Source organism: Tursiops truncatus, chromosome 15, assembly GCF_011762595.2.
Source record: "Tursiops truncatus isolate mTurTru1 chromosome 15, mTurTru1.mat.Y, whole genome shotgun sequence".
NCBI lineage: Eukaryota > Metazoa > Chordata > Mammalia > Artiodactyla > Delphinidae > Tursiops > Tursiops truncatus.
In genome coordinates this window covers 22,350,549-22,377,966 of record NC_047048.1, presented here as the reverse complement: position 1 = coordinate 22,377,966, position 27,418 = coordinate 22,350,549, and the positions used below count along the sequence as shown (strand labels likewise).

The window sequence follows — 27,418 nt, the reverse complement described above, 5'->3', positions numbered from 1 at the left end:
CACGACCATCCCTCCCTGAAAATGAGGCTGATAGATGTAGTATTTATTCTTTATTTATTTATTAATTTTTAAGCTGGGCTTATCACCGCCAACAACAAAATCTGGGTTCTGCTTATAAGGATGAAGAAAGAATGCTATTGCTCAGGTAACTAGCGGTCCCACCCAACTACAGTAACCTCCGGCAGGTGACTTTCACTTTGGGGCTCCATCTCTGCAAATTTAAAATGAAGTTGATTTTCCATTTATCAGCTTGTTGATTCTCAATGATCGAAGAGGTCCCATTCAGCTCCAAGGTTATCAGATTTCATGATTCTGAACCGAAACTTGCTTATCAGTTATGTCCAGGAAAAAGGAAAGAGGCCTGGTTGTTACCCTCATTCAGTCCTCCAAGTGTCCTCAGTCTGATGAAATGTCAGAACATATCCTGTGCCTGTCTATCCATTCACCCACAACACCTATTAAAAATATTTTGAGGGCTTCCCTGGTGGCGCAGTGGTTGAGAGTCCGCCTGCCGATGCGGGGGACGCGGGTTCGTGCCCCGGTCCGGGAAGATCCCACGTGCCACGGAGCCATGGCCGCTGAGCCTGCGCGTCCGGAGCCTGTGCTCCGCAACGGGAGAGGCCACAGCAGTGAGAGGCCCGCGTACTGAGAAAAAAAATATATATATATATATTTTTTGGGTACCTACAATCTGCTAAGTACTAAGGGTAGAGTAGTGAATAAGACAGGTGTGGTCCCTGCTCTCCTTGCCCTCTTAGAGCTTACAGTTTAGCTAAGAAGATAGACATTGATAAATAATGCTGAAAATGTTCAACAAAGTACTATAATGAAAGTGGATATACCACATGAGTGCCATAAAGAAGATATAGCGGGTGTAACTCAGATGAGGGAGGCAGAGAAAATTTCCCCAAGAATTTATTTTGAAGCTGAGACCTTAAAGAAAAGGGGCCAGTTATGCAAAAAGTCAGAGGAAGTGCATTCCAGACACAGAGAACAGCAAGTTCAGACACAGGCCCTGAGGCAGGAAAGAGCTGGGCTCATTCTAGGAAATGAAAGATGGCTGAGTGTCCAAACATCATCAGCGAGGAGGGGGCTGACACGGGACGAGGATGGAGTGGTCAGCAGACACCACAGCTTGTTGGTCGACACAGGCCCTGGGAAGGAATTTGGATTTTATTCTAAGGGCAGTGGGAAGTCATTGGCCTATTTTAGACAGAGGTGAGTCAAGGCTGATCACATCTGCATCTTTACAGCATTCCTTTGGCTGCAGTATGAATAACAGATTTTAGGGGGGCCAAAGTGGAGGTGAAGAGCCCTTTAGGAAGCTATTACATCTGTCTGAATAGGAACTGATGGGGGTGGTGATGAAAAGTGGTCTCACTGAGAGTTACCTTGTATATTCATCCCTCTATCTATCCATCCATCCATCCAACCACCCATCCACCCACCTATGCTTTCAACAAATATTTATAAAGTATCTTTAAGTGCCAGGGTCTACACTAGGTGCGTCGGGTGAATAAGATGGTTCATTCTCTCTAGAAGTTCACAAGTTAGAGAAGTAGAGAGAGACACATAAATCATCATAGTTCGGAACAGGCCATAATAGTAGTGAGTTCCAAGAGGTGTAAGAAGAGGCTCTTATCCGTGGTGATGTGTCTGTCTAGTGCCAACGGGAGGCGAAAAGCCACAATACGATTCACCACTCTGGCTGCGGAGGGTGAGGACTTTTCTAGGTCACAGTGAAATAAACACATTTGAGGGTAACAGCAAGACAAGGGGAAGTTTGGGGGACAGACAAAAATCCCAGAGGCTACTAGGAAGTAGACCCACCCAGAATGTAGGCAGCCATCCCATGAATCTATCCTGTAGGGTTTTTCTGCATGAGTTTAAAGCCTCCCTGTTGACAGCCCACTGGTAGTCTATCGGCTGGACTCCAGTGGCTATCAGTGAGAGCAGAACTGGCTGTCTCTGCTCCAGGCACAAAACAAATGCTTCAAACCAGGAAGCCGAGGCTCTGGGAGCAGAGAAGCCATGGGGCCAAAAGCAGATGGGCTCAGACACACACGATGGTCAAATGATGCAGGCTCTACCGCCCAAATGCCTGGATTCAAATCCTGCTTCTGCTGTCTGCTAACCGTGGGACTCGGCAGTTGTCTAACGTCTCTGTGACTCGGTTTCCCATCTTACAGGAGAATGCAATTGTACTTTCCTCGCTAGGATTAAAAGACTTAATATGCTATGGTGCTTAGGGCGGTGCCTGCAACATGATAAACACTATGTGTCTGTTGTTAACAGGATTGTCCCTGTCTTAGTTCTTCTGTTCAGTTCAGGGTTAGACCATGTGCCCTCTGCCTCCCAGGGGCTGAGACCTGGGAACTGCATACCAGGAAGTAACCACGGAATGTGCTGATATCAGGTGTTGTGTCTGGGGGAAATCTTTGTTCCATTAACCAAGGCTCTTTGAAACGGTTGTCCCAATGACCTTACTTCTTGTTCCTAACAGCTTGTCACTCATGCCCACGACGTCCATCTGCCTGCCCCATGCTCCAGTGGATAGAAAAGTATACTGTAGTAGAAAGACTTGGGTTTGGGAGTCAGACTTGTTTCAAACTGCTCGGCTCTGTGCAAGTAATTTAACCTCTCTGAACCCCAGTTGGTTTAACTTCAAAATGGTAAAGAGTGCTGAGCTTGAGAAAGGCTGGAATAAAGTAGTTGAAGTCCAAGTTCAGTGACTGGCCCATCGTTAGTGGAGCAGAGAAACTGAGGGAACAGAAGCAATGAGGGTCAGAAAGGCAAATGACGTAATGACTGACAGTGTGGACCCTGGAATATTACCTCCTTGGCTTCAAATATTCCAATTTTCTCTTCTTTTCTGTTCCATTTGAGTCTGGAAATCCACGTGCCCAAAATTTTGGCTCCCCGGCTGGGGCAATGCCGACCGGTTCTCCTTTGACCATTGCTCCTGGCCCTTCAGAGCATCTTATCAGGCTCTTGTCTCCAACAGAGGAAGGGTTATCATCCTCCCTTAGATGTGGTAACTGGGGCCCAAAGGAATAAGGAACTTGGGCCACGCCGGTGCATTCTGCTACAAAGTCCACCCAACAAAGAGACCACTCTTGGAAGAGTGCAAGGTAGATGAATGCTTGTATATTGGAGTTCATATCCCTTTGTCTGATTTTTCTTGAATACAGAGTACATGTTGCAAAGATAACAAAGTCAGAATTTTGGGATCCCTGTGAACCAAGAAACAGGATGAGAGTTGGCTCATTCAAGGTTTATAACTAGCAATTTCAACAATTTCCTTGCTGTTCTGTGCCCAAGTAACCTGGATTCCAGTCCCTGCTCTGCCTCTTTCTAGCTGCCTGATCTTGGACAAGTTTCTTAACCTTGTCTATATTTTCCTTGTATGCAGATGAGCTACACAAATAATACCTGCCTCATGAGGTTGTAGTGAGGAGCTAATTTGTTTGCCTTTGTCAAAATGCCTAGCCCAAGGCCTTGAAATCAGTAGTAACTCAGCAAATGTTGTGTCCTTTCAAACAGCCACAGGTACGATCTCCAGACTTATCCATTGACAGTAGCAGATGATGGACATCTTTGTTTAATTCTGCCCCAGATTCTCCTTGCCCCACACACATAAGCGCAGCATATTAATATGACCCTTAGCAGTTTTCTTTGTTTGTTTGTTTTTTGCAATACGTGGGCCTCTCACTGTTGTGGCCTCTCCCGTTGCAGAGCACAGGCTCCGGACGCACAGGCTCAGCGGCCATGACTCATTGGCCTGGCCGCTCCGCGGCATGTGGGATCTTCCCGGACCGGGGCACGAACCCACGTCCCTTGCATCGGCAGGCGGACTCTCAACCACTGCGCCACCAGGGAAGCCCCCCCTAGCAGTTTTTAAGTTTTGTTTGGCTTGGCTGGGGATGGGGCTGGAGTTGCAGGGGAGCCAGTTCACCAGTGGTTATGAAGAGTCTTATTCAGACAGACCTACATGGTAAAACATTTCCAAATTCAATTACCAGCTGAGCAGTGGTGGCGTTCTGGACAGCCAGGCTCAGATAAGTCTTAGTTGGAACACACTTCTACTGTCTGTTCTCTTCTCAACTGTGTCCACCGTTACCTGACTCTCCTCCCCAGAAATGGGCCTTGGGAGTCAGGCAAACCTGAACTTGAATATTGTCCCTGGAACCTACTGTCACATCTCATTGAATCTAAGATGACTTTGATTATAAAACACATCATTATATGTATCACCAAGAATAAAAGAATGGTGCCTACAAACTATGTCATGCCATCAATTATAACAACTTCAGATATCATAAAATGTGCTTTTTAGAGTCATTTCCCCCTTTCTAAGAAATGAGGTGAGGAAACTAACATTTGGTAAGCACCTACCGTATGCCAGACCCTTATACACAACACACAATCTCATTGCATCCTCATAGCATCCCTGGGAAATGGGTTTTATCATCACCAACCCTGCTTTACAGAATAAGAAATTGAGGCTCAGAAAAGATTTCTGAGTTTTCCAAAGTCATATATCTTATGACTGACCTTGGAATGCCCAGATATGCTGCCTTATCTGGGCCGCCTTATAGTGAGTTCTCCATCACGGAGGGTAATCAAATATAGGGTGGATGACCACAATGATGATATTGGAGAGGAGATCTAATCAACAAATGACTGGCACAGCCATCCATATACCTGTAAAATACAAGCATGAATCCCTATTTTTATAAAGGGAAATGCAGCCTCAGACAGTTTTAGTGACTAACACGAGGTTGTCATAACGCTAGTAAATGGACGAGCTGAGACTTGAACTCAGGTCTGTCTAGCTCCAGAATTTTTCTTTCACTGAGTTCAGAGTCTACTGGGAGGAGGAGAGGAGTTGATGCAGGCGATAAGTAAGCAGACAGGTAGATAACCAAAATTGTTATAATTATAAGAGCTGTGAAGGAATAAACCAGGTGCCGTGATAGAGAGGCAATGGGTGGGGGGGAAGGTCTCTTTCAATCGGGTGATCATCAGGAAAGGACTCCCAGAAGGGAGGGAAAAATTGAACCCTCAAAGCATTCCTGGTTTGAGGATTAAGTCTGGTAATGCATGATATTTGGCACCAGGAAGTTCCCAATAATTGGTAGCTGTTATTAAGAAAAGTAGAATACTTCCTCAGAGATCATTGTGGAATCAAAGGGGCATTGTGTGCTTTGTCCTACCTCCAAAATCTAGATCCTTTCTCCGATGCAACAGGAGCAAAGAAGGAGAAAACTCGGGGCAGTGAGGGGCTTGGCAAACGGCGGCCTTGGCGGCTCAAGGCTGCAGCGCCCGCGGGCAACCGGCTCCTTCGGGGCTGGCAGCTCCCACGCAGAGCGGAGGACGCCAAGGGGTGAAGAGTCATCTCCGCTCGCCGAGCAGTACCAGTGTGACCTTGGGCGAGTCACGTCTCCTGTCTGGGCATCTGTTTGCTCATCTGTAAAATGAAGGTTTGGGTCTGCAAAATGAAGGTCCCTTCCGGCTCTGTCTTTCTCATTCTGACCACCGCCTCCCTCCTTCTTTTGGTTATGTTCCCACAGTGCCCTCTATTGGCCATTCTGTAGAGAGCAGGGACTGCGCAGCCCCAGGGAGATCGCTGCTCCCCTGGGGGCCTGGGGAGACCCCCCCACACACACCTGCTAACGGCCCCTCTCCTGTGGGGAGATTTAGACCCCTTGGGGGTAACATACGGATCAGCACACAGCAGAATGAGTCAGGAAATCTGACTTCCCGGAATCATAGAATTTGGGAAAGAGAAACTCTTTTTGTGGTGGTTGTTTTTTCTTTTTGGAAGGAGACTATTTACTGCAACAACAGCAATATGAACTAACATTTGTTTAGGGCTGGCTATTTACCAGGCTGGGCTAGATGCTATGCATGAAGTGGTGAGCATAACAGGCACAGGCCTGCTTGAAAGGGGCGTATAGGATGAGCACTTGTCCATCCTTCACCTGGAAAGACTAACAGGCCAAGAGAATAGTATGTGCAAAGGCCCTGAGGGAGGCAAAGGTCTTGGGGTGCTCGAGGAAGTGGAGTCAGTAGTCAATAGATACTGGAAGATAAAGAATCTTGGGATGTTAAAAAAAAGCATGTCACGTATAAGTGCCATCACCTTGGAAAAGTGCTTGGTAGTAGCTACTATCGCTGAATATGCACACTTCACCAGAGACGGGTACCTGTGCTCACCCAAAGCCAGGAACAAGAAAGTAGCACCCTTCGCAACAGCTGATACCTGGAAACAATCCACATGTCCTCAATAGTAGAAGTGATGAATAATTTAGGTTGTATTCTTCCTACAGAATCATGTCGGCAAGTAGGATGATCCAACTATAATTAAACACAACATGGATCAAGTTCACAAAGACAGTGCTGATCAGAAGAAGCCAGGCTCAAAAGATAGACATTGTGTGACTCCTCTTAGATAAAGTTCAAAGACAGAGTCACTCCGTGGTGCTGGAAGCTGGGACAGGTGTTGCATCTGGGAGATGCAATAACCGGAGGGGCAGGAAGGGGGCTACTATTTCTTGAGCTGGGTACTACTTACATTGGAGGGCTCATTTTGTTAACATTTATCAAGGTGTATAAGTGAGATATGTGCGTGATATGTGTATTATACACCAATAAAATATAGTGAAAGCATTCTGTGGCGATAAAGTGACATCCCCTTTTCATTACAGCTGCACACACAATGCAACACAGCCACGACTATTTTGAGGCGGCCCTATGTGCCACCTGAGAAGTTCCAACTGGAGGGGACACTTGACAAGGTAAACCAGTTCCAGTGAGTCCCCAGAGAGCGAAGAAAGACCAGCACAGGAGCTGGCCCACTGGTCTCTTCAGAAAGAACTTGAAGGAATCAAGGGAGGGAATATTTTCTCACACGTAATCTCCGAGTTCTGAACTGCCTCCCCCCCTTGCATTTCAGGACCAGAGAGGTGCTCTCCCAGGTTCCAAGCCAACCAGAGGGTTCTGAGGCCAAGTTTACCACTGGGAATGTGTCTTGAGACAGCCCCAGGTTGGATAGAGAGGGCTATGCTGGGGCCAGAACATGCGACAGCCACAGCCTGTCGAAAGCAGAGTCATAGATCATTAAGTGCAGTGGAAGAGGTATTATTTTCTTAATTTACAGAGGGCCCAAGGGAAGTTAAGTGGCATCCTTGAACTCACATCAGCAGAAGTCAGTCTGAAATCTGAATTTCTTGATTCCTGGCCCGGTAGACTCTGCGCGTCGGTTTTCCTGGGCATCTCCCATGTATACAGGAGGTAGACATGTTATTAAACTTATGTTTGTTTTTCTCCTGTTAATCTTTTATTATGGGGTGTGTGTGTGTATCTGGTGCGGGGGGTGGGGGTGTGTGTCTCAGCCTCTACCTATAAGAATAGAGGGAAAATTATTTTTCCACCCTTACAGCTGCTATGTGTGTTCAGTTCTGGACTTAGTCTCCCAATCTCTTACGTGCTTGGTTTTTATGGGGTTTTTCTTGTGTGTGTTTTTCCCCCCTGCTGTTAAGTTATAATCACTCTTCAGCTCTCTCAATTTGCTCTCCACTAATAACCGCTCTATCAGTTTCCTAAGAGCCCTCCTCAATGAGAAAAAAAAGAAAAAAAAATACTCAGATTTCCAAGCAACCTCCTCTGAAGTCACAGAGGATGGGAACTAAAGGGAAAGAAAAGCGATCCTTGCTAAGATTGACTGACACTGGGATGCAGGGCACGTTTGGGGTCGAGCCCAGAATTCCTGTTCCCATTCTGAGTTGGCGCTTTCATAATTATCCAAGTGAGAAATTCTTCTTTATTTTTGATATTAAGCTCTTTCTTCCTCTCCTGGAAGATGACAGCATGATGCAGCCTGTGTCTTCATTTATAGCCAGTAATGTGTGACTATGGCAAAACCCCTGTCCTTGAGGAACCAACAGTCTAGGGTGGAGGATGTGGGATGAGTATAAACAGATCACTTCAGATGCAGGTAATGCACAGGAGAATGAGGTTCTGGAGAGAAGGGCTCACAGAATGGAGTGTCATCAGCTCTAGACTGGGGAGCAGGGACAGGAAGTCTTTCCAGGAGAAATGACCCTAAAGTTAATTAGGGTCACATCCCCAGCATGGGAGGGGCCTTCCAGGCAGCAAGACCAGCACATGAAAAAAGCAGCACAGGTGAAATGGAACAGGTGGAAAATTCAGAGAAGCCAGAACAGGGGTGTATAGGGGATACGTATAAGATCTGAGGCTGAAGAGACCGCCAGGGCTCAGACGGTGGGGACTTTGTCTGCCAGCTAGTACGCTGACCTCATTCCGTAGAAGGTAAAGAGCTGCTGAAGAGGTTTCAAGAGAGAAGTGAATGGCTTTATATGCTGACTAGCTGCAGTGTAGAGAGTGGATTGGGAGGGGTGAGGCTAGAGACAGACCAGTTGGGAAGCTATTATAGAGGTATGAGAGGACGGTGACTTAGAAGAGATCAGCGTCAGTGGAATTGAAGAAAAGTCACAGAAGGTCACAGAACCTTCTAAGATTCTCTCCTTAGAAGGGAGAATCTACTGTGATGAGGAAGGGAAAGAAAAGGGTGATTTCCAGCCCTTTGTAAGAGAAAGAGGTGGAAGAAGAAGGAGGGGGTGAGGAGAGATTATGAAATGACTTAGGTTGGGTGGAATTTATCCTTTAGGGTCCTCATTCCAATTTCCTTCAGGGGACCACTTTCCCCCTGCCCCTCATGCCCAGCTGGTCACAACACGTCTTCTAGTGTCCCTTATAGGGTTAAGAATGGACATGTGACTTCTCTTTTGGGAACCTCAGTTTCCAACTGGAAAATGAAGGGACTAAACTCTCTGGGCTGGGATACTTCCTTCTTCTCCCAGGCTGAGTTGAGCTCTCCTTTCTCCCCATCTTGCAGCAGTGTCTGTGTCAGTCTTCCACTGCCTGGCTTTGGCTACATGGAGTCTGTATGCCCTGCTTTCCCAAGTTGACTCTAAGGTCCTAGCGGGCAGGGCTGCCCAGTTCTTCTCTGCATCCTCCACCACTGCTACAAGGAGGTACCCCACGCCCCGCCAGGACAGAGACATCAGTGTTCCTGATACGGGTCAGGTTCCTTCTCACTGTCTCCATCATCTTTCTACTCCAGATGCTGAGTCTAGAGCCTATTTTCACTGTGACCCAGGTTGGACTTTTTGTCTCAGTGCCCAGCTGGGCAGGACTGGGGATGGAGGAGAGGAAAACTAATGAGAGAGGAGACATGGTTGGAGTCCTGGCTCCTGGGGAGTTGGATCCGGGTCCTGTATGCACATGTACCTATGTGTGCTTGTGTGTGTGTGTAGCATAGGATATGTTTCTTGTTTTATTTTTTTCTGTACTAAGGTGTGTGTGTCTGCATCTACATGACCACGCACAAGTCAGTGTGCACATTAGCATCTGTGTGTCCATTAATGTTCATGTCTGTGTATGTGTGAGGGTCTCTGTGTAGGCAAATGTGTCCACACGTTCCCATGTGCCTCTATGCACACGAATGGATGCATGTATATATAGTGGTACATGTGTGAATATATGAGTACCTCTGTGTGTGTGTGTGTGCTTTGTATATAAAGAGAGGCAGCATAGAGTGTCCAGTCAAGAGCAAATGCCCCAAATTCAGGCTACCTGGGTTTAAACCCTGAATACAGAATTTGAAAGCTATAAGCTCTTGGGCGAGTAGTTCTTTAAGCCTTGGTTGACTCATCTCTAAACTGGGGGCCATAAAAGTACATATCTTCAGTACCTAACGTGAGGGTGGAATGATACAGTGTCCACAGTGCATCTAGAGTGATGCACAGGACATGTTAAAATGTTAGCTGTTACTAAGTTATTCATGGCAGTAAACATGTAGGTGAACTGAGCTTGAGGGCCCAGGTGAGGATCTCTGTGTGTGACATGTATCTTTGAGCACGTGAAGTTGACACGTATATCTGTTGCAAGTGTGTATGTTGGTATGGGTGTGAGTTCTGGGCCTGAGGGTCCGTGGGAAAGTGTGTGTGGATGTGATCTGCCCGTGCACGCCTCTGTGCATGTGTGTGTTCCACCAGATTGGCAACGTCTTAGGGGCAGGGACTGTGTTTCCTTCATTATTTTACCCAGGCCCTTGGACCGGGGACATAACAACTGCTCCGCAGATTAGTGTTGATCGAATGAACGAAGTAGACTGACTATTCGGTGGCTGTTGCTTGGAGGGATGCCCATTCATAGAAGACAAAAAGCTGTAACTACCTTGATGATAGCAGACAGATGGAGAGGGAAAGAGAGACTAGGAGCTAGATGGATAGCTAGCTAGATAGATGATATATAAATAGATGTTAGACAGACAGATAGACAAAGGGCGTCAGTCTAGTTAAGTGGAATCCCATGTGCTTCACACCGGAAGGGATATTAGAGGTTGTATGTTCCAGGGAATTCCAAAATTTTGCCCTTGGTAACCCTGTGGGTTATCATGGAGTTGCTTTGGGGGTTTGAGGAGGGCAGCATAGAACAGAAGATGTAAGCCCCCTACCTGACATCAACAAGAGTCTATTTGCTTTTAATCTCTAGATATTGGATGTTCATGTAGACTTGTACTTAAAGAAATAGCTCCACTATAGATGTTGTGAATCTGGCTCTAGCCAAGCCCCCTTTTTCTACAGAAGGGAGAAGATGAGCCTCAGAGAGGGGAAAGATTAGGACCTCTGACCTCCTTTCAGGTCCACTCCTAGCATGACACCTCCCTTGGAATACAGTAGTTGTGAATCCTCTAACTTACCGGGAAACAGAAAGCAATTCCTCCTGGGAAACCCCCTTTCAAAGAAGCCACTATCATAGTGGTCTTTTGGGATATCTGTCCAAGGAACACCCCCATTTATCTGAGACCTGCCCCCTCAGGTCGGCCCCACTGGCTCTGTGCTAGATGAGCCCGCTCGCCTGCCCTCGATGATTGGACCAGGGGAAGCATTCATACCCACAGGGAAATCAGATTCCCCGGGTGCAATTTGGATGTGGAATACCAAGATGCCAGTTGGTCTCTGTGGTCTCTGAATTAAGAAGTGATACGAAGCTGCAACGTCCATATTTAATCAAGGATGATGAATGAACGGGTAAAGCTAGTTTCACAGAGAGAGGGGGGAAATGAAGGGAACACACAAAGATAAGCAGATGTAAGGGCTGCAAGGTTCTAGGAAGAGTGACAGGTGGAGAGACAGACAAACTTCAGTTTCTCGTGCTTCTCCTTGTGCAGTCGGCTGTATCTTCTGTCCTTGGACTTGGTGCTCCTATATCCTTATAATTAATTCCCCTTTGGCCTGAGTCCATTGGAGTGGGTTTCTCTTTCTTGCAACCATACCATCTCTGAACAACGTGGCACTTTGGAAAGTCTCCTCCTGGCAGATGAATAGGCTCTGCCTCTGGTCGCCTAGCCCTGATCCTGTCACTTTCCCTGAGGCTGGCTTGGAGAGGCCTCATGCATGGCATTCTCTATCTGTGGCATCTTCATGGAGTCTTTGTGAGGGTTCATTCAAGGTTTCCAGAAAGGGACTTCACCCATCCCCCAGGCTCTGCTGCTACCTCCCCATGGCAGAACGGATGCATCATTTTATACTGGGACTCCCTGCTTAACCCTTCAGAGCAAGGGCATCACTATTTACAGCTAGAGGTGTGCTCTGGGGTGACAGCATCTCTGCACCCAAACTGAGCATTTCCTCTAGCATCCAGGTCCCAGGGGTAGGGGTTTGTGTAGTTTTAGGCATGTCAAAGCATGTCTGCAGTGTGGTGGGGGACAGGGGAGCAATGGGCACCAGTCTTCCCCAGAACAAGGTCTCCAAAAGTGGCCCCTTTACAACATGTTCCCATGCATATTGTTGAAACCGGGATGGAAGTACACCAGAGGAAGCGGGGTGAAAGCAAACATTGGTCTGTTCAATTTACTGGCAGTCAGAACAGGGGGTGTCTGGGAAGTCTGTGGGAGGCATCTTTTTACAAGCAATTCCCTCGCCCCTTCCCCCCATTGACATAGCCCCTCTTCCCTGAAGTTATGAACGTGTGCTATACTTGTAGCCACAGAAGCACATCGCAAATTTGCTTTCAGGATCCTGCTAATGAATGAGGAAGTCAGGCCAAGCCAGGTGGCAGGGCACCCACCTGAGAAAAAAAGGAATACAAAGGCACTGCGAGTGTTAAACAAGCGAAACTCTTCTTTTTCTCAAAACGTAGTCAGGCCTGGAGACTGTCTATGTGATTTGGTGAGAGAATCAGCAGAGCTGAAGGGTGACTGGAAGCCATCGCCAGAGGGAAGAACACGAGCTTCAAGGCCAGATGCCAGCTGAGCTCTCAGAACAGCCCAGCCAGGAGGACAGGCAGGAGAAGCATGGGCCAGGCCACCAGGAACACTGAAACGCAAGAGAGGACTGTCAGGTGGGCTTTGGAATTCAGCAGCCAAAATGAGGTGGCATCCCTATCTTCTGTCTTACAAGGATGACAAAGGCAGAGTATCCTTAATATTTATTTTGGGTTATAGCCCCTGGGAGGTGGCACAGGGCCATGTGGTAGAGGCAAAGCTGTCTCACCACCACCAAATAAACTTCATTTTCCTCTGAGCATGCTGGAAGGCACTTTTCCCCACCTCCTTTGCAGGTAGGTGGGACCATATGACTGAATCTAGCCAGTGGAATGTGGGTAGAAGCTGCTTCTAGGCCCGGTCCTTAAAACCTCCTACATAATTCTCCCTGCTCCCTCATCCATCATCTAGGGACCAGAAGCAGAGGATCCAGGAGAGGACTTGTGGGGGACAGTAGAGTTGCCAGAAGTTACCAGAAGGTAAGAACCTGAGTTCCTAATGACTGCAAAGGCACTGAACTGCATCCTCCAGTGATTTAATGGGAAATAAACTGTTGTATAAAAGCACAGAAAGATGGGGATTGTTTGTTATAGCAGCTAGCGTTACTTACTATGACTAATACTGAAAAGGCAGAAGGACAGGGAGGTTAAAAAGCACTACTTCTGTTGCTTGACTACTTAGCTTAGAATCCTAGCTCTGCAGCTAGCTGTGCAGACCCAGGCAAGTTATTGAAGCTCTCCAAACCTGAATTTCCCTGTATGCAAAATAGAAACATTACTAGCAGCTATTACTGCATGAGATTTTTGTAAGGCAAGTGAGTGAACTCATAGCAAGCATTTAGAACAGTGCCTGGCACATGGTAAACACCATGTAAGTATTGATTTTGAAAATCAGACTCTAAGATCTGGGAGGTTGGATTCATATCTCTTCTAAACATTACTGTATACTCAGGGTTAAAGAAGGGCTTGGATCCTGGATCATAGCTGCCTCATATTTGAGGACCTGGGAGAGGCATGCACTGCCCCCTCCACCCAATACCAGATGATAACGGCTCTCTGTCCCCTAAATTTCAGAGTAACTTGCTGATGTCCTTAGGAGGGAGGGGGAGAAGAATATCATAATTTTCAGAAACATATTAGTATATGACAACCAGCTTATAATTATGAAACATAGGTTGATGTTTAATGAATTCTAAAACATCAAAAATGCTTGTGGGAGATAGCAAGCAATGAAACCATAGGTGCCCTCTTGTGGGTCTCTGCTACCAGGTCACAGTAACTCCCTCCATTTTCAGAAGGCTCCAGAATCCACTACCCACCGAGAAATTAGTCAATTTGGCAAAGGCTACTGGGAAGCCAGGCTGCTCCCGGCACTATGCTAACCTGAAGGACTGGAAGAAATGAACGAGGTTGAGGTCCCTGCTCTCAAGCTGCTTTTGCTCTGAGCTCTAACCCCCCTCTCCAATGAGCACTGCTTTTCTGAGTGTTGTCTGAATGTTAGCACTGAGCATGGAGAGGACAACTTGAGATTATCTGGAAACTTTTAGACTGTTATCTAGTTGGAGATTTGAGGATGGGTAGAACTTTTTCATGTCTGGGTTCACCAGCATAGGCCATTTTGGGGGATAGTGAAATCTTAATAGCATTGCTTTCCCTTTGGGCCAAAATACATTTCTTAGATTTGTCTTCCTATTGAGCTCCAATTCATCCATCAAAAGCCCTTTCCGATGTTAACACATGCAGAAATTCTCTCCTGACCTTATCCAGTACAGTTAATTACTCTTCTGTGTGCCCCTTCTGCACTACCTACTTGCTTGTGATTTATCTGCCTATATGCCTATCTCATTTTTGCAACTGGCGTTCATTTGGCCTACAGGGCTTATTCTGCTAATATTTGCACACCTGTCTCCTTTTTCTCATTTAGTTCAAATATCACCTCCTCTGAAAAATTTTCTGACCATTTATCCATTCTGATATTCATTTTCCTTCCTATCTTGGTAACAGAACCATCACACATTGGTTGGGCACATGGCCACCCAGGATAAAGACTACATTTCCCAACTTCCTTTGCAGCTAGGTGTGGCCATGTGACTAAGCACTGGCCAATGAGATGTAAGTGGAGGTATAAGGTGTCAGCTTCCAGGATTGTTCCTTAAAAGTCATTGACTTCTTCCAAGTTCCCTCAATCCTGGCCTAGATATAAAGATTGGTGCTCTGGCTGCCATCTTGGACCATGAAGGTGATGGCCACACCTAAAGATGGTAGAGGGGTGAGATGGAAGGAGGCTGGATTCTTTTTTTTTTTTAGAACCCAATCCCAACTAATATGTGTGGCATGAGTAGTTCCCATCATAAGGTAGCAAAATAATTGCTAAAATGTTCACCAATTAGTGACTCAAGAGAAAGTCCCTGTTGAGGGGGGAATTCTCTGGCCAGTACAATGATTCAGGCCTTCAAGTACAGGGGAACTGGAATTGGTTAATTATTACTGCTTTATAGTAATGCCCTACTGCAGAAAGATGAGTAACTGAGGAGTTTTAATTGTTAGGGCCAAGTGAGGGAGGCAGAGGGTCTCTTTGGTAGTTAGTTAGCTTGTAAGAAGCCCTTATCTACAGCCAATAGGAGAGTGGATACAGCTGAAGAGCAAATTTGGACTCAATATAGTTGCCAAGCTTAAATGATGGTTGAATGGTCTGTCTAGGCAGCTTTGCTACGATGTCAGAGCTCTGGCTGGAAAAACCTGGGGACTGAGCAACATGGGATGAGATCATCTGGATAGAGGCTCCTAAGGATTGTGATTCTTCTGGTCGCCCGGAACCAATGCCCTCAGAGCCTGCCTCTCTTTATTAGGAGCTAGCCTTCCCTTATCCATACGAAGTGAGTCTGGATCCTTGACGACCTCATGGTGCTGCCCTGTTAGCCCTGGATTGCTTGCCTTGTGGACTTCATTTACGTGTGAGAGAAATAAACTTCTGTGTTATCTAAGGTGGTTATTTAACCCTAACCCATGCTGGTAATTTTCTATCACATCACTCTCCTCTGTTTCTAAACTACGTTGTTAACTTTTTGTTATCTATTTCTCAACTGGAACACACTCTCCATGAGGACAGGCATTTGGCCTGTATCGTTCACCATTATAACTTCACTGCCTAGAGCAAAGCCTAGCACACAGTAGGTGCTCAACAAACATTTCCTGTCTAATGACTGGCTCTCCTGCTGCACTGTGAGAGCTCATCTCTAGAGCCAGTCTGGGGTCTGATTTATATCACGGTCCACAGTTCTCGGCACAGGGCCTGGCACGTAGAAGAGGCTATAGCTAAATATTCACTGAATTAAAAAGAGGGAGAGTTGGGAGGGAGGGCTGTGGGAAAGGCAGGAGAAAATGATGTACCTGCAGTGCTGGTGGTTCCACTCATGACACCAAGAGACTGGGCACCTGGAGACAAGAGCAGAAGGTGAGGGTTTCCATAGTCATGCTCCACTGACTGTGGCACCGTAGCCATAGTTGCTCCAAGACCTCCTGGACCTGGCCATCACAGTCACGGACAATCCACATTGTGGAAGCATCTATTATCATGCATATGAAACTTAATCCTCCTGACAGATTTGTGAGGAAACTGTTCTCATCCCCATTTGACAGATGAGAAGACTGAGGCTCAGCAATGTCTGCCAGTAAGCGGAAGAGCTTGGATTTGAACCCCAGTCTGTCTGGTTGCAAAGTGGAAGTTCCTAGCACCTCCTCCCCCCTCCCCTAGCTACCCTATGACAACACATGAGGCAATAAAAGGACAGGACAATTCCAGGCAGAGCCTTCTTCAGGAGACAGCCTGTTTACTCATCTGGAGAATGGAAGTGGTAATAGCGCTTACGTCCTTAGACTGTTGTGAACATTTCATGTGACAATGCATATAAATGTGTTTGGTATGGTGCCAGGCACAAAGTATTATTATTACTGTTACTATTATTACTGTTATTAGTGTTACTGCATCCTAATTTCTCTAGGACAAAAAAAAATGTTTTCACGTTCTTGGATTTCTTGATTCTGCCATTCCAGTGTGAATAAAAACCATGACTAACTACCACAGGTACTGCTAACCCACGGGATGGAGGGATGAAAATTTGAGGAGCACTTGGAAAGCTTCTCCTATGTCATGCCCCAGAACACTGTAACTGGATTTTGAGAAACACAGTCATTCCTCAGAAAACAAAGTTGGTCTAGGACTTAGACTGAGTTATGGGGACCTGGCAGGAGGGAAAAGGCAAAGGACACACGCTTTGGAATCAGACCGAGCTGGGTTCAGCGCTAACTCCAGCTGCTCGTGAGTGGGTGATCTTGGGTGAGTCACTTAATCTCTCTGAGCTTCAGTTTCTCACCTGTAAAATGGAAGCATCTGGGGAGGATTAAGTGAGATTAAGTGCTGGATTAAGTGCTGAGAGCTTAGCCTGATCTCTAGCGCACAGCACATGTGGCAAAAGCGATTATCATTACCCAAAGCATCTCCTGGAAAGATGTATTCACCAGTGGGGGGCACTGAGGAAGCAGAAAAAGCCCTGGGGTGTTAGGTTGGTGACCCCAGGCATCTGCAGTTAACTGTCAGCACCTGGCCAGCTGGTGTTATCACTAGGACGTGGCCACTTCTTACCTCTGCGAGTGATGGGTCCCAGATCTAAAACACGGGCTGGGTCAATAGCCACTCCTTCACTGCGGAGTTGATTTCTCGAGCAAGACTGTGGGGATGGAGAATTCTCATTATGTCAAAATGTAAAGGCACGTTCCTCTCCAGGCTGCTTCTGCAGTGGGCAGCTCCGGCCCAAGCATGGAGCCTCACCCCCTCTATGATCCTAATTCTGATGTCTGGTTTTCTCAATCTAGAGAATTCTCACTGTCATGTCAAAGGAACCTGGGTTTGAATCTCTTCTCCTCTTTTAGCTGTTTCATTTGGGACAGATGACTATACCTGTCTACTATTATTAAATAGTATCTTCCTGGTTGTGAAGGTTAAAAGGAAGTATGTCTGCAGCACACAGGCACATAGCAAGCACTCAAGAAATGCCACCTCGTAGCAGGCAGTGCTAAATCTGGGTTAAGAGCATGGGCACTGTAGTTACACCTCAGCCGGGGCACACCCCAGCTCTGATACTTTCTAGCTGTGTGGCCCTTGGGCAAGGGACCTCTCTGAGCTCAGTTTCCTCATAGGTACAATGGGGTTGCTAAAAGAATCTACTTAAAGGGTTGCTGTGAGAATTAAATTAGATAAGGCATATAAAAGTTTTAGTACAGTGCTTGACACAGAGTAAGCACTAAAAGAAGTCAACTATTATTAAAATCATTTAAAATGTCCTGGGCCAAGGAAACCTAGAGGACAGGCTCTTTCATCTGATATACTTCCTGGGGACACAAGGATTGCTTACCTGTGGGCTTTTGGAGGCTTAAAGTACATCCATTCATCCTTCTTTTGTCCCTCTCTTCCTCTTTTTCTCCTTCCCTCCCTTCCATCCATCCACCCATCCATCCATCTTTCCATCTCTTCATCCATCTAACTTCCTTTCCCTTTCTCCCTTCCTCTCTCCTTTCCTCCCTCCCGTCTTTCAATCCATCCATAATTCCAATAAATATATATGGAGGTACCAGGCCCCATGTCAGGCACTGAATAGCTGTTCAGTCCAAAGAGATACTCACCGGCTGGCACTGCTCTTTAAGGGAATTGCAGAGAGAAATCTCACAATGCAGGAAAACTAGGTCATAATTTCCAGCAAACATGAACATCTGAACTGAGAACCGGCTTTCCGATGACACCCCATTCTCTTCCACGTAGATAGTGGAATCACGTTTATTTGGGCAGCTGGGAGGGTGACAGGCACAGGGATTTAACTTCTAGAGCAACTCAGGGGGCCTGAGGCCCTTGGCTGCATCTTTAATTTGTACCCAGTATAAAAATAGCATCGGAGAGAATTAAAGAGCCTCCCCACCTCCCGCCAAGTGTTTTCTCCAACCTATAACACAGACTTTTATTCCTCCAGGTTTCCTCCACAATGTTACCCATAAGCCCACACGGTTTAAGTTGGGGGGGGGGGCACAGTCCCTGGAACGAGACAGACTGATTTCAAATTCCAACCCAACCCACTTTCTAGTTAAGCGATCGTGAGCCGATTACTTTACTGAACCTCACTTTTCTTATCTGTAAAGTAGGGACAGGAATATGCACTTCCCAGGGTTGATGTGAGCATTTAATGAGATAATCCTTATATTCTGCCTAGTACAGTGCTTGGCATACAGCTAAACTCTATGGTAAATGTTAACTAGTATTATTACCATGGTTTGACTCATGATCTATAGATATGCATTTCCCTTTGTTTTTGCTAGTTAACAATATTCAATAATATTTTGTCCCATAACAGTTACACTATTTTCATGTTGTTCAGTTAGCGTTAACATCTGTATAAAAGTCCCCTGTTTTTAAATTATGAACCTATCGCCAACGTTATAAAAGGTACTGAAATGAAAAATAATTGGCATTTCTTTACCCTGCCCACCTATTTTGTATTAATCCTTTAAGGCTACAATCTCAGGAGTGATATTTCTGGGTCACAGGGTATGGTCATCATATGTAATACCAAATTATTTTCCAAAAGAGGCAAGCCAAGTTACCCAACTGCCAGACAGCGATGAGGTGATCATTCTTCTCCACCCCAAACCTCATTTAGGCCAAAAGATAACCCCAGATTGTCCGGTACCTGTTTCTGATGATGAAATATCTCACAGGGTCATTCATGTCTCCAGTGGGCGTGGCATAGCAGTTCCTCAACACCAGGTTAAATCGGGACGTGTCCCCTCTCTCCAAGATGGCGCCCACATAGAGCATGGATTCAACAGACAGCACGACTGCAGACCCTTCATAAGGAGATGTGTAGTTCTGGTCTTGGAAGAGGGCCATCCTGACAGTGAACTCTCCCTCCCCGTCCACACTGATGTTCAGGGAACTGAAAACAGAGAAACCACAAGAATGGAAACTTCAGGTTTTGACCAGTGAGAACAAAATCAATCAAGTCCCACACTTGTGTTGGGTTATGAAGGCAGAGGCATATCTTTGATTCCTAAATGAACTATTCAATCAGTTATTTAAATCAAGCATTTACTACCTTCTAAACTTGACAAACACATGAGTCTGGCTCCAGGATTCCTACAAATTCTCCCTGCAAGAGAGAGCAGACATACCTCCTTCACTCAAAGAACACCTCCGTCTTCTAACCTGTAGAATAGGGCTTGGAACCAGTTCTGTGGGCTAACAGTTTCTAGCAGCAGACCTCTTCCCTGCACCCCATAATCTTCAATGAAACACCAATTTTAACAAGATAAATAAAATGGCTTTAATGTTTATTTTTTATGAACCTTGGGCCCCAACACATTACAGACTGAAATCTAGAAATTGAACCAGAAGATTTCTAATCCTAACCCTGCCATTCTGTGAGCCCAGGAGGCAATAAGGGAATGGGAAGGGCACCTTGGGTTTCTGATACCCCCAGAAGGACCCCCAGCAAGTCTAGGAATGCTGAGGAATTCCTTCAACAGGGCCCATTCCAGGCACAGCCATACAGCAGTGAACAAAAGACAAAAGCCCCTGCCCAAATTGAATTCCATCCAAATTGCTACTTGGTTCTATTTCTGGTGAGTTACAGGCGCTGTTCATCCAATCAAAGCTGATCTGGCTTAAATCCCACATTTGCAGGGAAGCCTTCCTGCCCCCAACTGTGCTCCCCAACCAAGATTAGGTCAGGGACCCTTGCTTCCCTGATCCCACAGCACTCCGAGTCTACCCCACACTGCGTGCATCTCACTTGTAAATAATTTTTGATATAGTTAGTTGTTAATGCCTTTCTTCCTCAAGATAAATGAAATTGCTGTGCATTTTTGTTCCTTAGCGTTTTTTTTGTTTTGTTTTTTTTGTTTTTTTTTGCGGTACGCGGGCCTCTTACTGTTGTGGCGTCTCCCGTTGCGGAGCACAGGCTCCGGACGCGCAGGCTCAGCGGCCATGGCTCACGGGCCCAGCCGCTCCGCGGCATGTGGGATCTTCCCGGACCGGGGCACGAACCCGTGTGCCCTGCATCGGCAAGCGGACTCTCAACCACTGCGCCATCAGGGAAGCCCTTCCTTAGCGTATTTAATTAACACTGTTTCATGTTGTTGTATTGTTTCATAGTAATAATCTTTAATATCCACAAAATATTCGATGCCTGCCTTGTTCATGCCGAACATCCCCATACATAATCAACAAATACTTGTGGAGTGGACGAGCGAATGAACGGAAGCTCCTGGAGGAGGCGGGCGGATCCTGTGGACGTCCTAAGATGTCGTGAAGTCAGTCAGGGTTACGGGTCAAAGGGTAAGTAAGGGTCAGTGCCATACCTTACGATGGGCTTCAGGGCAGTTTGGAGGCTGACTTTCATGTCCAGCGGGTAGGCACACTGGAAGTTGATGCTGAGGATGGTGTCTCTGATGATGAAATCGTTGACCAAGAAGAGGGTGTTTTTGTAGATGGCATGGGTTTGGTTTCTCTTTGGCATAAAAACAAGACCACACGTATGTTTATGTGGATGAGGGTACAAGTGTATCTGGGATTCAGGTCTGTGTGACTCCAGAGTTGATGCTGTCAGTCAAGCTGACACCCTGCCCTCTGACCTCAAGGAGGCAATGGGCCTCCTCCCGCTGTGGCACTGACACTTTACGGGAAGGGGACTGAAGACCCCAGATCAAAAACTAGAACAATAAATTGCTGACCCTTGGGAACAGTCAGGAACCACCATGCCTGGTCCTCTGTGAACCTTTCCCACCTCATCCCTAAGTGAAATAATCATAATCATAACTTACATTTGCTGAACTTAAGCATCAAACCTATTCTCAGCTCTCTCCTGGACAAACGTGTAAGCTCACATACCTCTAGAGGCCCATGGAGGCTAAGCGACTTGTCCAAGGGCTCACAGTTACTGAGACACTCTGGCAGCAGTGGGATAAACACCACTCACCTCCAGAATGTTTCCGCAGGCACCAGCCTTGGCGGGGCTGGTCACCGATATCCAGTTGTTCTCCTCTCTTCGCATCATGCTGCTGCAGTTCCAGTTCTGGTCCTGAAGGTAGGCATGGACCTCGTCCCCGAAACCCAGGCCTTCCAGCAGACACTTGTCCAGGGACACTTTGATCTCCTTGGCCTGACAGTCCAGCTGGGGCTGCAAACTGTGCACATCTGGAAAGTTGGGAGAGGGAGGGAGGTAGAGTGGACAGAAGCCTGGAAGTAGCGGGCAGAGCTCACACTTTCTGCCCTTTGGCAAAGCCACCTTGCCCACGGGAGGCTGGGGAGACTGGAGGGGGCCTGGGACCCACGTGGGATTCACACCCAGGCTTGTGGTAGGCGAAGTTGGCAGAGATGCCCCTGGTCCAAGCTTTCCAAGCATTTTGTGTGCAGGCTTGATGAAGGTTCTCGTGTCTGGTTCCTGTTGAGCCCCAGAGCAGGTCGCCCCAAAATATGCTTAATGGTACATTGATTATTTTGAATTAAAGTTACTTAAGGTACAGCTGATGCAAGAGGGACACTGTGACCCTCCTCTCTGTCTCCCTGAAGGCAGGAACTAAGTCTCCCCTGTGAAAGGTGCCCTCCCTGCATCTGGAGTAGAAGGACACCCCTGTCGCCAGAGATGAGGAACTCGGGCTCCTTCTTGCCCCTCTGCTTAGAACACTCTCTCGTCTGCAGCGACTGGGAGTGTGCTCACAGGAAAGCAGGCCTGTGCCCAAAGCAAGCGTCGGAGGCCCTTGTTAGAGTCTCAGAGGGAAGGAGATCATCTCAGCGGGAAGCTCATCCAATCCCCACCCAGGGCTTAGGGCTCATCTGTGGCATGTCTACCCGTGGGTCACCTGACTGTGTTTGCTTACTTACTGGGATGAACAAAACATCACCTCCAGAGCCTGCCCATTTGGACTGCTCTGATTGAAGTCTCATAAAATCCCTGCATTGTGGGTATTTTTTATTATTATCTCATCCCCATTTTACAGATGAGGACATTAAGGCTCAGAGAGTGTAGGTGGCTTGTCCCAGGCCCCAGGCCCCACCTGGCCAATCCAGGACTGGCACAGGATTCTGCCCCTGTTCCTCATGTATAGACTCTGCAGATATTTGGACACAACTTCCACACCTGCAGAGTTCTCTTCCTTTGTCCCTCATGGGTCAAGCCCACTCATTCCTGAGGCCACGGTCCAGTGGCTGACCTGGAAACGTGCTCCATCCCTGCCCCCAATCCTTGCAAACTCACTGGCTTCATGCACTCTCATCCCCTGACCTCAGTTCCATCCCTACTGACTCTGGTCCACACCTTGTCCAGACCCTCTGAAGTTCCCTCCCTCCTGCCCTGCCCACTAGGCCAGCCCAATCCCAGCGCTCACCGGAGATATTGAGGTCCTGTCTGCAGAAGCAGTCCCAGGTGCCGCTGACGAAGCGACACTCCTCCTTGGAGCGGCAGGTCCTCTCACAGTTGTGCTGCGTGGTGGCGGGGTCTGGGGTAAGGTGCAGAGGAAGAGGATAAGATGCAGAGCAGGGTGGACCTGAGGCCACCAAGGCCAACCTTGTCATTCTACAGGGCACGGAAGACTTGTGCCACGCTTGGTGGAAGGGTCAAGCCTCAAACTCGAATTTCCCGACTCCTAATCCAGTGAGGTGAGAACCTCGGAGGTGCATCCTAGTGCTCTTACTACAAGGCAGACGCTGTTCCCAGTACTTTCCATGCATTAGCTCGTTCATTTCACGCGGTGACCACATGGGGGTGGGGGTAGCACAGCAGTTAAGCATTTGGATCGTGCAGCTGGGGTGCTAGGCTCAAACCTGGCTCTGCCACAATTCCAGCTCTGTGATGTTGGGAGAACTGCCGAACCTCTCTGTGCCCCAGACCCCTCATCTGAACTAACTATATAGTGCATGTCTCATGAAGTTGAGGAGAGGACTAAAGGAATGAATGGTTTCAAGTGTTTGGAACAGGAGCAGAGGCACTGTAATGCATGCTGTGTTGCTGTCATTTTTGCCATTGTCCGTTTTTTTCAGCTCAGAAAACCCAAACTCAGAGCGTTAAATTAAACTGCCCAAGTGAAACCTAAGCCTCAATGAGTCTGAGTTCTTAATATCATGCCACACACGTGGACAGACGCACCAGGAGATTTCCCCTTCAGATCCGAATTTCTGGCTTTACTTGAAATGCTGGAAGGTCTGGCAGCCCTTGGGCAACATTCCCATTGGGCAATAACTGACAGGCACTGAGTCGAGGCTGTGCTGCTGAGTCTCCTCCTGACCTGCTCCACTCTCTCTACTGACCCTGGGCACTTCACCGGGTAGCCCTGCTCCCCTCACCTGTGCAATATCTCAGATCACACTTCGGGATGCCCTCCAACCGGTACACGTGGTACTGGCCCGGGCAAGCCTTCACCAGCACCTCCGTCTTCCAGAGGCAGCAGTTGCCACTCCAATGGGCACAGGCGATACGGTTGACGATGCCCTCCCCGACGGTGGGGTGGGTACCATTCAGCCACACGGGAGCAGCCGTCTGGCAGTGGTGCACGGGGACGCAGTCCTCCGGCATCCTCACTCCTCCGTCTCCCACAAATCGGTACCAGCCGTGCTTGTCACTGTCACATTTCTCGTCTTCTCCCGTGTTCTCTGTGCTTCGGGAGGGCTCATCCAGTAGGGTGTAATTCTGGCAGGGGTCAAAACAGAGCTGCGCCTCTGGGGTGCCAGGGGCTCCACACTCCAAGCCCTGCTCGTAGGAACTGGCACTGGTGGGGTTTCTGTAACCTGGAGAGTAACAGTATGCTTAGGTTTACAGAGAAACCCCAGAGCCTACAGCGTTTTTATCCCCGACACACTTTGTTTTGGAAATGCTGGGGGCCCCAATGAGGACAAGCAGAACATGATCCATTCATTGACCACCAGCCCTCATCACCTTGGGGTCAGAATAATCCTGAGGCCTTTGTGTGGTACATTACAGGCATTAAGAACATCGGGGTCATTAAAATGAATAAAGTAGAAATGAAACTTGTCAGAGTCCATTGCATTCCCAGAAGTAACCATAAATTTGTTGTACAGTCTTTAGACCCTTTCTATGCATATGTTTAAAATACAGTTCTTTTTAAATAAAAATGGGTTTAATGTTGTAGAGCTTATTTTTTTCCACTTGCATCTCTTTCTTTCTTTCTTTCTTTCTTTCTTTCTTTCTTTCTTTCTTTCTTTTTTCCTTCTTTCAACATTTTTATTGGAGTATAATTGCTTTACAATGGTGTGTTAGTTTCTGCTGTATAACAAAGTGAATCAGCTATACATGTACATATGTTCCCATATCTCTTCCCTCTTGCGTCTCCCTCCCCCCCTCCCTATCCCACCCCTCTAGGTGGTCACAAAGCACTGAGCTGATCTCCCTGTGCTATGCAGCTGCCTCCCACTAGCTATCTATTTTACATTTGGTAGTGTATATATGTCCATTTCCACTTGCATTTTTTCCTTAATATATCATAGACATTTGTCCATTATCAGTAGAGGAAGATCTAACACACGGTTTCTTAACCTCAGCACTGTGGATGCTTGGGCTGGATAATTCTGTGCTGGGGGCTGTCCTGGGCACTGTAGGATGTTTAGCAGCGTCCCTGAGCTTTTCTTACTAGATGCCAGGAGTACTCCTCCCCGAAGCTGTCTCCAGGCATTGTCAATTGTCCCCTGAGAAGCAAAATTACCCCCCACTGGGCTAACAGGACCATTTCTGATTGCTGATCTCATGGCTTTTAACAGATTCAGGGACTGTGATGCGTGAAGAGGCAGACAAGTAAAGCAGGGGTGGGGTGGGGGGCGGAGGAAGCCAACAGGCTGCTCAGTCTGGGTTTAAACCCAGCTCTGTGCCTGCTGACTGGGTGACCTTGGCAGATGGTTTAACTCCCCTGAGACCCTTCTGCAAAACAACACCTGTGAGCTAATGATGCCCAAACTTCATCCATTCCCATGCCTCAGGTCATGACGTTTGCCACACGTGTGTCCACCTGTCCTATTACTTATTTCATGTGTTTCTTTCAATGACTCTCTTTATAAATTCGTTTCATCCTAAGGAATAATAGCTGTGATACCATAGGTATGATGTACTAGTTATTTTGTTTAATACCCATGAAGAAAAGTATATATAGCTATCAAAAAAATTTTTTTTTGGCTGTGCCCCTCAACATGCAGGATCTTAGTTCCCTGACCGGGGATCCAACCCGTGGCCCCTGCAGTGGAAGCTCAGAATTTTAATTACTGGATCACCAGGGAAGTCCCCAAAAATTCTTTAAGAATTTCTGCACCCTCACAGTCATTTCGGGATAGGCATGCCCCATTTGGGAAAATAAAGCTTTAAAGGATTGTTGGCTGGTTAAATGAGATAGTAGGTGCAAAATGCCACGCACAGCACCTGGGGCCTGGTAGTTTAAGCTAATTCTCTCCTCTAGTTCTGATATGTTGAACAGTGTGAGTGCCTTAATGGTGAATTAAGTATATCCTACCAGGGTCACATCACATCCCTTTTTTTTTTTCCCTGATGCACAAGCTACTTAATGGGTGACTGTGTGCCCAGCACCGATGCGCTGATTGCTAAGGCTCTGTCCATCCCCACAAAGCTGAGGTCACATTAGAGGGAATTTTTAGAAAAGACATTTTCAAGCCTTGCTTATGCACATGCTTGTTTTAAGGAAAGGAGTCACTGCACTTGTTATTCTTGGATTCTTTCCTGCACACACTGTATTTTCCCAAGGGAGGCCATGAGCTGAGTCCCTCTAGCCCCCTCCACAGGTGACACGGGCAGAAATGTTCACCCTTGTGTTGAGCCTGAGAACCCTTCCTACAAGCATCTAAGATGCCCAATCCATGGCTCTTTGGAAGGACCACAGAGAGATCACTAAGCCTAGTCCTTTCATTTTACAGATGAGCAAACTGACTCAGACGAAGGAGAGGCACTTGCCAAAACAAGGCACAGAGTGCCTGGGTGATTCGTGTCCTCGTGAACCCCGGGCTCTCTGATCGCCCCCATATCCGGGCACGGGAAGTTATGTTAACTGGCTTCCACTGTCCTTGAGGGAGAGTTTCTGATTTGGCTCTCTGAGAGACTGTGACTGATTCCAGCTTCTCTCATCTTGTTTCCCTCGACTTTCGGCTTCTGAACCTTTGCTTTAGTCATGCCCCTGTCTCCTCAGTGACCCCGAAGCACCTTCTCTGCACTTCCCTGCTCACTCTCCAGGTATTGCAGGGCGTCTGAGATGCCAGGTGAGCAGAGCACTCACCTTGCTGTTCTGTAGATGCCAGGGTCAGAATGCAGGAGGCCAGGGCCAGCCACAGGACAGGAGCCATCCTTCCCATGAACTGAGACATGCGGTCACTCAGTGGCCCGCAGATTATCCATGCAGCGGGGGGCGTTGCGGGAGGGAGAGACCCAGATACGATCAAGGAGACAGAGGTTGTTCCCTTGGGTGCATGCAAGGGTAAGAAGGGAACTCACATCAGTTAGCACGTGTACTAAGCCCCTTGCATACCTTAGCTCATTTAAGGCACCGAACCACCCTCCAGGGAGAGTATTATTATTCCTCCCATTTTACAGATGAAGAAGCTGAGACTCAGAGTAAGTTAATCCCAGAAATACTTATTGAGCCCCTCCTATGTGTAAGCACCGTGCTGGAAGTGAAATAGCTTGCTCAGGCCCATATTCTTAGAAATGGACCGATGGCTTCCTTCATGAAGGGCTGTATTGCTTTAAAGCAGGTATGACTTGAAGAAAGGAGGTAGTATAACAGGAACAGGAGACTTGCCAAGTGGGTGAGATTGACAGCAAGAGAACAAAAGGCAAGCTTAGAGCCAGCCAGGACTGCAGAATGTCCTAGAAGGTCTCAGGGTAGTTCCTACTCAGGTCAAGGTAGTGGCTCTTGGAGACTGGATGGAGGGGGGTGGGTGACGGTGCTATGAATACCTACCGACAAAAGTAACGGCTTCCCTTTCTCAGTTCTGTGCATCAGGCACTGTGCTAAG

At 47.3% G+C, this 27,418-nt stretch overlaps 1 protein-coding gene across 3 annotated transcripts; it reads right to left on the bottom strand.

Moving 5' to 3' along the window:
* Positions 1–12,240: 12,240 nt before the first annotated feature.
* GP2 (glycoprotein 2) lies at positions 12,241–26,775 on the bottom strand. Of its 3 annotated transcripts, XM_019921778.3 has the most exons (11): positions 26,680–26,775; positions 23,738–24,178; positions 23,635–23,643; positions 22,783–22,893; positions 21,375–21,592; positions 20,758–20,906; positions 19,089–19,334; positions 18,034–18,196; positions 16,997–17,081; positions 15,745–15,789; positions 12,241–12,407 (listed from the first exon to the last, which is right to left on the bottom strand). In XM_019921778.3, the coding sequence occupies exons 1-11, from the start codon at positions 26,765–26,767 to the stop codon at positions 12,349–12,351; spliced, it is 1,614 nt and encodes a 537-aa protein (XP_019777337.2). In that variant the 5' UTR covers positions 26,768–26,775; the 3' UTR covers positions 12,241–12,348. The 3 variants fall into 3 exon arrangements, with proteins under 3 accessions (XP_019777337.2, XP_004322079.2, XP_004322080.2); XM_004322031.3 differs by lacking the exon at positions 23,635–23,643; XM_004322032.4 differs by lacking the exons at positions 23,635–23,643; positions 23,738–24,178 and having other exon boundaries at positions 26,680–26,755.
* Positions 26,776–27,418: the final 643 nt, after the last annotated feature.

Excerpts from the sequence above, each read along its gene's own strand:
- GP2 (XM_019921778.3), bottom strand. The coding sequence starts at position 26,767 with ATGTCTCAGTTCATGGGAAGGATGGCTCCTGTCCTGTGGCTGGCCCTG. Across the intron at positions 20,907-21,374 it reads CCTGCGGAAACATTCTGGAG|AGAAACCAAACCCATGCCAT; the intron begins GTGAGTGGTGTT and ends TTTATGCCAAAG. Across the intron at positions 17,082-18,033 it reads TTAAAGAGCAGTGCCAGCCG|TCTTGCTCGAGAAATCAACT; the intron begins GTGAGTATCTCT and ends CCATCCCCACAG.